The following is a 12,113-nucleotide window of genomic DNA, read 5'->3' as shown; positions in this document are numbered from 1 at the left end:
AGGGAATATGATGGAAAGTGCAGTTGTGAAGGGGATAATGGAGGAGGGGAGGGAATTATCATGGTTTATTGTCTGAACTATAGAAGTTGTCAAAATTTTTTTAATGAAGTAGGTCAATTAAAAATCCCAAACTTCTCTAAAATATGGTTTTTTTTAAATTTCACTGATTTTTTTTCAAGTTTTGTTGAATATGATTCTGCTCTTAATAATGTTTACAAAATGCCTGATGATCTGTTTTTAATAATAGATTTCCTATATATGGCTCTACTTTTATAGCATTATTCACAAAATAGTTTACAAATAAGAATTTTATGTTAAGTTGGGCATGTTGGCACACGCCTTTAATCCCAGGACTCGGGAGGCACAGGTAGGAGGATCACTGTGAGTTTGAGGCCACCGTGAGACTACATAGTGAATTCCAGGTCAGCCTGGAGTAGAGTAAGACCCTACCTTGAAAAACAAAAAGAAACAAACAAAAAAAGAATTTCATGTTAAATGAGATGCTTAAAGCTTATAATTCAGCTATGCCCAAATGCTAAATTTATATGTTTCCAATGAATAAAATCTTCATTTTTTTTGATAGGACATTTGCTTCTGTTTACAACAAAAGATGTCTTACATATTCTGCTCTTCTATGTTTTTCCCTTGGATAAAAATTTGTTTAGTAAAATTGCTTCTAGTAGATATTGGGCCTAATCATATAAACTTTTATTATGCTCATTTATTTTAATAAATTACTGATAATAATACATTATCAAGATTAATCAAAATTCTAGATTTTCAGCTTGACATACTTTCATTAGTTCTTTTAAAGTTATGACTCTTGATCTCTGTACCAAGTAAGTAAAAATTATAAGCCATCTATATTGAAGACTTATAAAGAACTTTTAAAGTTGATATCTAAACTTCAAAATTAGTTAATTTCCTAACTCCTGTGAAGTTAAACTCTAAAATTGTTCAAAATATTTCAAGTATTTCTTCAAAACTAGTTTCTTAAACTTCCTACCTTACCTAATCAAATTTTTATAGTTCTAGAAATTTTAATTAACTCTTTTTATCAAAAAAAATGCTTTCTTCCATACTTCTGCAGACAACATTCCTTATTTCCTTACCTCCACTTATACTATTTTGAATATAAGAATACGCATATGTTGCCTGTAGGTATCAGATAACCTAAAGAAATTTCATATATATATATATATATATATATATGTATATATATATATATATATATATATATATATATATATATATATTTGTGTGTGTGTGTGTGTGTGTGTGTGTGTTTGTGTGTGTGGTGTGTGTGTACAATAATGACTAATATGTTTACTAGGATCTAGAAGTTTCTTTCATAATGAATCTGATAAGTTTTAGTGTCCTGAAGAGTTGCCTCCTGCCTGTTCAACATCATCTATAAAAGACTGTAGGTGAAAGCTTCCTAGCCACATGGGAAAACAGCTGCCATTTAAACAGTACAAAGTGCTATTGGAAAAATGGAAAACCAAACCAAAAACTGAGGATCCCAGAAGCTACACCTGTGTTACCAGGACTTCAACAATAGACTGCAACAATTGTGGAGAAGTAAATGTTGCCAATCCAGAACCAAAAATATTGGGGGCTGTATTAGCATTTTTTATGTATAATTATTATTTACAACTTCTATACTTGCAGACAATAACCCATGAGAATTCCCTCCCCTTCCCCACTTTCCCCATACACGTCCTCTCTCTATCATATCCCCTCCCTCTCTCAGTTAGTCTCTTTTTTTTCTCCTATTATGTATTAGCTTTTTTAAATAGCTTGTTTATTGCTTTTTTTCTATGTGTTCTTGGACATCTGTGTGACCAGTTAAAACATCTGTTTTTTAAAGTTATAGTTCTTATTCCTATTAAGCTATACCTATACATGAAGCCTTGTCTGTTTCTTCTGTGGTAAAATCAATTCTCTTTTGTACCAGGGCTCCTTCAGAATTACTGCTTTTTTTCTACTTTTCCATGAGTCAATCTTTTAGTTGCCTACTTAAACAGTTTGTTTCAACAGCTCCAATTCCAAATGGTTTCCAGAAATTCCAATTTTTACTTGAAACTCTCTGACTGCCTCCTAGTATGACTTTGCTTCCAGAACCACCTGTTGGGACAAAATCAAGTCCATGCTCCTGCTACATCCACACCTCAACCCCCATGATCAAACCATGTGACTGTAACCTGCTCCTGTAAAACCTGTTCCTGTTCAAAATACAGCTGTAAACCTAACTGTCCTTAAAAATGGCCTCCAGCCTATTCTCCAGACTCCACTTGTTTTCTTGTTTACACCTCTTGAGTTCTACTTTCAATATTTCTAACATATCTTCTAACCAAGAAATCTGATTAGTCACATTTTGTGCCTATGATAAGTCACATGGTGCCTTCTGGATATGTAAAACCTCAGTGTGTATACACACACACACACACACACACACACACGCACACACACACACATCTCCCCACTAACTAGACTGAATTACACTCTGGGCCTTCTGTCTCTTGCTATGTCCTTCATGCCTCATGATTCCTCTATTTCAGTTCTTATAACTGCTAATATAATGCCTAAGAGATGTAATAGTTCTCCTCTTGCTCACAACATTAAGCATCTTTACAGGTATGGCCACAGAAACAGCTAGACTTAGACTGTCTGTACACAAAAACTTTCCTATCATGCCAGCTGTCATAAAGTCTAAAAGAAATGTAAGATCAGATCACTCCATTCAAGATCATCTGGATTACCTGGTTTCGATAAAACTCCAAAATCACAGAAGACTTGACCTCTTAATCATTGTCAACAGGTCGTGACCTAACAACCAGACAGACAAGGCTTCAACAGAGACATACCACGTCTCAGGATGAGGTTGTGGGTTACTTCCAACCATGTTACTCCCCATACATATGCCCTTCCTCCTAATAGTAATTCTACTTACATTTTTGCTTTGTCTTCTAAATTTTTACAGAGATTTTTCTAGAACATATTAATACCATCACTCACTTGACTACCTACCCGGAATCCTCACTGCCAACATTCCAGGATCGATTCCTTAAGCCAGGCTCACACCACTACCCTAAGAAACAGACCTCTGTCACCATCCCACTTGTCAACAGGAAGCAGTTGGAAATGGATTCTACACCCCCACAGCCCTTCCTAATTTCTTTTTGTTTTTCAGGGTCTGGATATGAAGGGTTGATGGACTTTCTTAATGAAAGACTGATAAACTTTCTTTAACTCAGAAACTTCTGAGGAACTGATACAATTTGAGACATTCTGCCCTGCAGAAAAACACTGAGAGGAAGCCCCGTTGACTCATTGTGAAAGAGCCAACAAACCAAATCTTGCTGTTATTTAGTTACTTGTCTACCACCATCAGACTGCACCTGATTCCTGTAATTTCCTCAAATAGCACCCTTGTAATATATATCCCTTCCCCTGCTGAGTGATTCAGCCTCTATGCCCTGGGAAAACTGTGGCCCCTCACTGTGCTTCAATAAATAGACTCTGAGATCAAGTCTGGTGTGTTTCTCATTTGCTTTTCTTTTTCACTTTCCTTTCACCCTCACCATCCTCCAAAATCAGCACCACCTTGGCAACATTGCTAAGTTCCTTCCCCAGGTGGGGATGAAGACTGACCTTAGACCACAGTTGCAGAACCTTCCTATCTAAACTTGGAAAACAGTAAACTCCTTAATTCTCCATTCATGGATTTTTCCTTTCAGAATAATTAGCATTGCACTAACCTGAACCTTCAATGGGTTAGCTCTTTAGCTCAAGTCATTCGTCCTATTGTCCCTGTTGGTTTTGCTCATCACTAATGGTAGTACTCTCTGTTACAATTATAGATGAAGCAGCTGCAAACCCTGGGCCTTGGACTTGAAATGTGTTTACATTTATTTCTGTATCAAAAGTTTTTTGGAGTGATGGCTTTAGCAGTTGAAGTATTTGCCCACAAAGCCAATGAACCCAGGTTTAATTCCAGTATCCACAAAACCCAGATAGACAATGAGGTACATGTGTCTGGAGTTCATTTTTGGTGGTTAACCCATTCCCTCTCTCTCTCTCTCTCAAATAAATAATATTTTAATTTTATATTTGTCATATTGTGTTGCTCACTATTTCCCCCTCTTTCGTTATAGAGTAGAGCAGCAAAGAGAAATCAAACACATACTCAAAGCTTTCTTGTCTTGAAATTTCCTCTAATAAATTTATTAGTCTGTTACTTTTAATTCAACTCTGCTCAATTTATCAGGACACTATCAGAATATACCAAATTTATTTGCCAGCATATCATATGAACTGCCTGTAGTCCAGTTCCCAGTGAAGTCTCTTTTCCCTCAGAAACTTCATATGCCATGCCACCATTGTATGCATTCCAGCCTTTTGATTTTCAAATTCTTACCAGAATGGTCCATTAAGTTCTTCTTGCAGCATTGTATGACCTCTTCAGTTCCAAATCCTTCCACATTCCTCCTACTAACTAGTTTCAAAAAGAACAAGAATTCCATAGTCCTGGGCTTATGGCAGCTAAGGCACCATTTCTTAGTTTGAGTTTTCTGTATCAGTTACTTTCTTGTGGTTGGGACAAACATATGACAAGAATCAGCTCATAGAAGTAAAGAGTTTATTTTCATTCTAAAGTTTCAAGGGGAAGTTTCATCAGTTTAGGGAATCTTGTTAGGTGCAGACAACTACCATCACACCTTCACATCATCATGAAGAAAGTGAAGAATGACTAGCAAGCAGAGCTGGATTATAGAATATCAAGGCCCACTCACAACAACATACTTCCTTCAGCAAGGTTCCACCTTTAAAGGTTCTACCTTCTCAAAGCAATATCAGTTAGTGGGAAGTAAGAATTTAGACACATGAATGCATGGGAGCCATATTACAGTCAAACCACCATACTTCTTTTTTATTTTTCATATTCGAATCATCTGAACACAAACAGAACTCTATACATTTAAAAAAAATTTTCAGTTGAATAACAACAAAAAAACAAGTAAAACAATTTTTTTTCTTTTATACAGGTGGACATTGACGTGGACTTAATTCGGTTTTCTTTTCAAAAGCCTCCAAAGACAAAAAGCACCTTAAAATCTAACTAAGATGAATAAAAAATTTATTTACTAAATTACTTGTGTCTAGAACCATTTTCTGTTTTCTGGTACTTTGATGCCGGCTCTCCTCTGTCTCTGTCATCTCTTCCTCTCTTCGTTGGTCCACAGTCAGAATCACTATCAAATCTTGTTCTCCTGCCCTGAAAGTGTACTTTTCCCTTAGCAGACCCAGGATGGGCACCTCTATTTCCCTTTCCTTTTCCTTTAAATCTGCGACCTTTTGCCTTCCATTTGCTTAGGGATTCTTGTTGATCCTCTATGATTTTTTTTAATGTATCTCTCTCCACATGTCCTTCTAGTACTTTACAACTCACTTTTTTGTTCCTTAATTGTAGGCTACCATTATTTGCCTTTTTGGCTTTCTCCAGTGCGTCCTTGGCTTTTCTTTAAAAAGAATTATTCCCTCTTTTGCTCCTCTAACAAAGTCAATCCATTTTATTTCACCATGATTTGAGAAAAGGATGTGTAAATCTTCTCTACAGGTCTGATCATCTAGATCACCTGAAAACTTCAGTAAGCATCCAATCTTTCCTTCCAGAGATCTCATTTCAGCATGCCCTAACTTATGTCTTCCTTCTTGATCTTGCCTGGCTCTTAATTTAGCATCCACTTTATTTTGCTTTCTTTCTTCATTTTTTTTTTTGGCAAAGTAATCGTCTTTAAAAAGTATTAGTAGGTCTGTGCCTTTGTATTTCTGGCCACGGGTTTCTACAAACTTCTTGGCTGAGTGAATGCTATCAAACACAGCAAATATTGATCCCTTAAATGTTTTGTGCAATGTTCTTCTCATCTGAATATTTAATATTTGCCCTTTATCTTCCAGCCATTCTTTTGTGTCATCAAGGGTTGCATCAGTAGGAAATCCTTTAATATAAACAGATCTGTTTTTTACATCATTTTTATACTCATCAGTCACTTCAGGGAGGGGTTTGCTTGGAGACTGTCTGATTTTAGTTTTATCAACACTGATTTCCATGAGTCTTGCCTTAGATTTGCTCAGTGCTTCCACTATTACTTTAAAACCTGTTGTTAGACGATTTAACCTGTTGAATTTTATCATTATTTCCAAAGGTACCCAGCCTTCATCCAATTTAATTTGTTCTTTTTAAAAATTTGTCCCGTGGCAAATTGAAGTCTCCAAAATAATACTCAATGTGATGACAGATTTTGGCCTCCAGAGCAGCCATTTTTTCATTACCTTCACTTTCGGCCATTGTGGCTATCTTGAAGGTCCAGATCCCGCAGATGTGCCATGGGCTCTGCGACAACGACGGAAGCGCCTCTACTTCGAGCGCCGTGGGCCAGCCTAACGTGCTCAAAGATGGGGGGTCGTCCCCCAAACCACCATACTTCTTAATCATTTATGTTGTATGTCTTTTTCTTCAGATATTTTATTTATTTATTTCAGAAAGAGTGTGAGAGAGAAAGAAGCACATAGAGAGAGAACAGGTGTACCAGGGCCTCTTCCTTCTGCAAAGGAACTCATGTGCTACCTTGCACATTTAGTCTTATGTAGGTACTGGGGAATCAAACCTGTGTCTATGGGCTCTGCAGGCAAGTGCCTTAATCACTAAGCCATCTCTCCAGCCCCTTTTATCTCCTTTTGTTAAACCATAATAATTGTTTTCTGTGATTAGATGATGGTTAGTGTTTGTGAAGGTAATGGACTCTCCTACTCTTAGACCTGGCTTTATGCTCAGCTTTGTTTCATTTATTATTTATTACTTTACCACAAGAGTGTAGTAAAAAGCATTCACAAACACAAAAATCAGTTACTGAAAATTTCTGTAGTTCATTGACCTAGGGTAGTAAAATGTTTTCCATTGGGTCTCCTTGAAAATGTGCATACTTAGTGAGTTCTCATAGCTATTAAGGGCACCATACATAGAACAAAAATGCATTCTCATAAAAAATTACAATAGAAAAGATAGTTTCTTTTCAACAATTAACTATGAAATACTTTTTAAATCACATATTTCGTTTTAGGCATGAAAATAAATTTAGACAGCGATGTTTATTCCTTTGATGGTTAAGACAGTAATTGGTGAGCAAGAATGTTACGTCCATGGTGAGCCTGACAACCTGTGCCATGGTGATGGAGACAGACACTGAGTTTATTCAAAACGCACCACAGCAGAAATCCAGAAGCTGCTGAGAGGTAGGTCAACATTAATGTAGACTTATAGCACACCCACCAAGGCTCAGGAAATTTTGACAAATACGAAAGAATATAAGAGCCACAGGATGGGAGGGACTACCCAGAGGCATTGTATCACCACAATGACTGACTACAGCTCTACAACTTATAACCCACAACTCCATGATGAATACCAGAAATACCACTGAAGAGGGTCCATAGTGGATTAGGGCCTGGGAGGAGGGAAATGATGGTACCAACACATCATGTGTCCATACATATTTTCTACTTAATAAAAAAGTTCTCAAATATCAAAAATAGTTTTTCTTTAATATTTTGTAATTATTTGGGAAAACTGGTATGATTTGAGCATTTTTAAAACCTTTTTTTGATATAGTTTATTTATTTATTTATTTACTTAGAGAGAGAATGGGCATGCCAGGGCCTCCAGCTATTGCAAACAAACTCAGATGCATGCACCCCCTTGTGCATTTGGCTCTCATAGGTCATGAAGAATTAAACTGAGATCCTTTGGCTTTGCAGGCAAATGCCTTAAGCACTAAGCCATCTCTCCACCCCTTCCCCCTTTTCTGGTCTTTATTTATTTATTTGAAAGCAACAGACAGACAGAGAGATAATGAGGCAGATAGGTAGAGAGCAAATGGACATGCCAGGGCCTCCAGCCACTGCAAATGAACTCCAGACACACGCGGCCCTTGTGCATCTGGCTTATGTGGGTCCTGGGGAATCAAGTCTCACACCAAGGTTTCTAGGTTTCACAGGCAAGTTCTTAACTGCTAAGCCATTTCTCCAACCCCTGATATGAACATTTATTTTAATTAAGAACTATAAAGCATATTGTTAGTGTTAGCATTATGTAAATTTTCTTCATTTCTTGAGTGGTTAAATAAAATTATGCAATGAGGCTTTAAAGAACCTCATATAATTCAAGGAAGACCTCAAATGCTACTTATACCTGTGTGACATATTTAAAATGAAGTTTACTTTCACAAAACAAAAAAAACTCATGTCAAAATAAGAAAGCCAAGCACCACATGTTCTCTCTCATATGTGGATCCTAGCTACAGATGATTGGGTTTCTGTGTGAGAATGAAAATACTTAATAGCAGAGGCCAGTAAGTTAAAAAGGAGACATAAAGGGAAGAAAAAGGAAGGGAGGAGGGTACTTAATAGGTTGATATTGTATATATGTAAGTACAATGATTGTGATGGGGAGGTAATATGATGGAGAATGGGATTTCAAAGCGGAAAGCGTGGAGGGTGGGGAGGGAGGGAATTACCATGGGATTTTTTTAATAATCATGGAAAATGCTGATAAAAACATTTAAAAAAACTTAATTACATCTGTATGTTAGAAACATATCACCTCTCTCATGTTATTGACAAAGCTGGTAAATTATTGTGCTTTCAAGTGTAGCTTTAGAATTTTGAACATGCATATCTAACAAATCTTTTATTTCCTTGTCACCATTCCTAGGCAGCCTGCAACATGTCAGATACACTGAAAGACTGCAGAATCAAGGATTAATAGCAAAGGTGCTTTTAAGGCATTTAGTGTCTATTAGGATGGAATCAGAAATTGAGTTGTTAGGAGCCTTAAAGGTCAAATTTTTCTTCAATACTCATTGGAGAGTTTGCATTTGCAGGATCTTTCTGTTAAGTGGGTAGTAGAAGAAACACTAGATTGGAGAACTGAGTCATGGGATTTAGCTCCAGTTCAGTTACCAATATTGCAAAAAGGTAGAAGGTCCTGTTTCCTGTTTGCACATACCAGAGTTGGAGTAAAAAAACCTTTCACTTCCTCCCTGACTCTTCTTTAGGCGTTACAATTATTCTGTAGCTAAATATAATGATTCAACCCACTAACCTCAGATTAATTCTGGGGCTTTGAAAAGAACACAGGAAGTTTCAGAGAGGTAAGAAAAATGACAGGTGCTCATGAGCCAGGATATTTCTTCCTTGGAGACTGATTATCACCAGAAATGTTTCATTCCACCAAGCTTCAGAGGGTGCTCTGAAAGATGACAGAGGGTAAGGACTAACAGAGAGGCATCTTGTCACATCCTTGCTCTCTCTGTGTAGTTAATGGGCACAGGGCCACCTTTACACCATTAGAATGTACCCTGAGAAATTGAGACTACCTTGATCCCCAGAGCCTACAGGGGAAAAAAAAAAAAAAAAAAGACTTTTCATCTTTACTCCACTGCTTGCCTGTTCTTTACATTATAACATACAGGGCTATGAATGTGAAACACAACCATCTGCCATCTCTCATACGTCTTCATAAGAACACATACCGTTTTTGTTCAAAACTGCAGTTATAGGGTTAACATATTGAAATTTATTTCCCCTTAAATTTTATTATATTGCTAGTAATTTGCTCCTTAAAGTTGATGTGAGCTATGGGCAAGAACATGGTGTGGTGGTTTGATTCAGATGTCCCCCATAAACTTAAGTGTTCTGAATGCTAGATTCCCAGCTGATGGAGGCTTGGGAATTAACACCTCTTGGAGGGAGTGTATTGTTAGGGGCAGGCTTATGCAGGTTATAGCCAGTTTCTCCCTGCCAGTATTTAGCACACTCTCCTATTGCTATTGTCCATCTTATGTTGGCCAGGGAGTGATGTCCACCCTCTGCTCATGCCATCGTTTTCTCCTGCCATCATGGAGCTTCACCTTGAGCCTGTAAGCCAAAATAAACCTCTCTTTCCCAGAAGCTGCTCTTGGTTGGCCAATTTCTACCAACAATGCGAACTGGACTGCAACAGTGTAGTGGTACCGAGGGGTGGGATTGCTGCTAGTCACCTGACTGTGTGGCTTTGGCCTTTTGGAGCTGATTTTCAAGAGGAATGTGGAAGGATTTGAAACGTTGGCCTAAGAGATGCCTTGCAGTGCTGTAAGTACAGCTTGATGGACTATTCTGGTCAGAGTTGAAAGACCTGATAAGAACTATGGACTGTGAAGTTTGGTTTATGAGGGTGAGAAAGAGCTGTGCCTAGACTGGGCTAGCAGTTTGTGTGGGAAGCTTGCTCTTATTCCCAGGTCCTGAGAAGTTGTGCAGGGTTGCTTTGTGTAGAAAAGAACTGGTGTGAGCAGAGGGATAGGGCACAGAAAAAAAAGAGAAAGAAAGAAAGAAAGAAATCTTTGGGCCTGAATTTCTGTCCTTTCACCTGCAAATTGTTTGAGAGCTTACAACCTTTCAGATTGGGTTAGCTGACCTGCACTGGGGCAACATGAAGAATGTAGACTCTTTTGGAAGGGCCTGAGTGCTCAAGAAGTATCCTGTTCTTTAAAGTCTGCTTTATCCCCCCTGGATTAACAAATTAGCCCCCCACTGGTATTGTGGAGTATACGAAATGCTGGAAGGAGGGTCATTAAGTTTGCAACACGGTCTTGTGTTTTGGAATTGGCCGTGGGCAGTGTGAAGCAGGTTTCCTGGATGCCTGCTTGTAGGCCCCATGGAGCCATGAGGATGAACCGTGGGTTGCAATGGAGACCCAGTGGAGATGCGGGGACCACGATATGGCTGCTAAGGAGCTTCCAGCCCTGATGAAGTTTACCAGGACTGTGAGTAGCCTAGCTGGAGGGGTGAAATTGGAATTCCAGAGACTTGTTGCTGGTTAGAATTATCAGACTTGGAGATTTGTCACTGGCTAGAGTTGTTGGATTTGGAGTTACAGTTTGATGTTTGCCCTGGTTGTTTTAAATCTTATATTGGCTGAATGTTTCTTTGCTACGCTCAATACCATCTTCTGCAGTATGAATGTTTATTCTGTGCCAGTATGGTTTTTAGTGGTTATTTTTGATATTATGGCTCAGTTAGAAGATCTTGGATTATGGGTATGTTTGAACATCACTGGGATTGATAAAAAATATGGGGACTCTTAAAGGCATACTGAATGCATTATATTTTATATCATGTATGGTTTTCAGTATATGGGAGCCAGGGGCAGAATGTTGTGGTTTGATTCAGGGGTCCCCCATAAACTTAGGTGTTCTGAATACTAGATTCCTAGCTGATGGAGATTTGGGAATTAACACCTCTTGAAGGGAGTGTATTGTTAGGGGCAGGCTTATGGTTGTTATAGCCAGTTTCCCCATGCCAGTATTTGGCACTCTCCTGTTGCTATTGTCCACCTTATGTTGGCCAGGAGGTTATGTCCACCCCTCTGCTCATGCCGTTTTCCCCTGCCATTGTGGAGCTTCCCCTTGAGCATGTAAGCCAAAATAAACCTCTTTTTCCCAGAAGCTGCTCTTGGTTGGATGATTTCTACCAACAATGCACACCTAATTGCAACACATGGTAAGTGCTTCTCCTTCTCAGATCCAAGCCAAGGGAAGGAGTAAGTAAGCAAACAAGACATGGAAAATTGCATATCAATCATTTCTGAACTCAGGCCACCCTAGCAATGAACTCCATTTTATCTTGTTTTAGCCTAAACTGTCTTTCTTTTTTATTGTACCTCTGGGCCCTTTCTGGATAGTTCCCTTTTTGGGATTTTTCCATCTGTTGACAAAGACAAGTTAAGCTCTCAGCAATTAACTCTTATAGTAACCCAGGGAATCAGTTCAACTTTTAGCTTCTTTTCTACTACACTTCTAAGAAGACTAAAATCTTCTTTTCAAACAGATAGACTTAACCCTTGATCCAGTGCCCTTCATCTACTGGAATCCCTGCTTTTCAGCCTCCTTGTACTAGAGTTAGGAGCTGCTCTTTTTGCTTTGCTTTCTGGTAATTGTTGGCTACCTCCAGAGTGAAATAATCTGGGCACCTGCCCACTAGAAGATGAGGCCTTAACCACTGTTTTTCATACTACC

General features: G+C 38.3%; 1 protein-coding gene across 1 annotated transcript; it reads right to left on the bottom strand.

Moving 5' to 3' along the window:
• Positions 1 to 5,137: 5,137 nt before the first annotated feature.
• On the bottom strand, positions 5,138 to 6,352 carry LOC101594807 (lupus La protein-like). The gene is given in 3 exon segments (XM_045159010.1): positions 5,138 to 5,517; positions 5,520 to 6,243; positions 6,245 to 6,352. Coding segments are annotated over 3 exon segments (1,197 nt in total). The 3' UTR covers positions 5,138 to 5,152.
• Positions 6,353 to 12,113: the final 5,761 nt, after the last annotated feature.

Source organism: Jaculus jaculus, chromosome 9 (genome assembly GCF_020740685.1).
Source record: "Jaculus jaculus isolate mJacJac1 chromosome 9, mJacJac1.mat.Y.cur, whole genome shotgun sequence".
Taxonomy (NCBI): domain Eukaryota; kingdom Metazoa; phylum Chordata; class Mammalia; order Rodentia; family Dipodidae; genus Jaculus; species Jaculus jaculus.
This window is presented reverse-complemented; position numbering and strand designations above follow the sequence as displayed.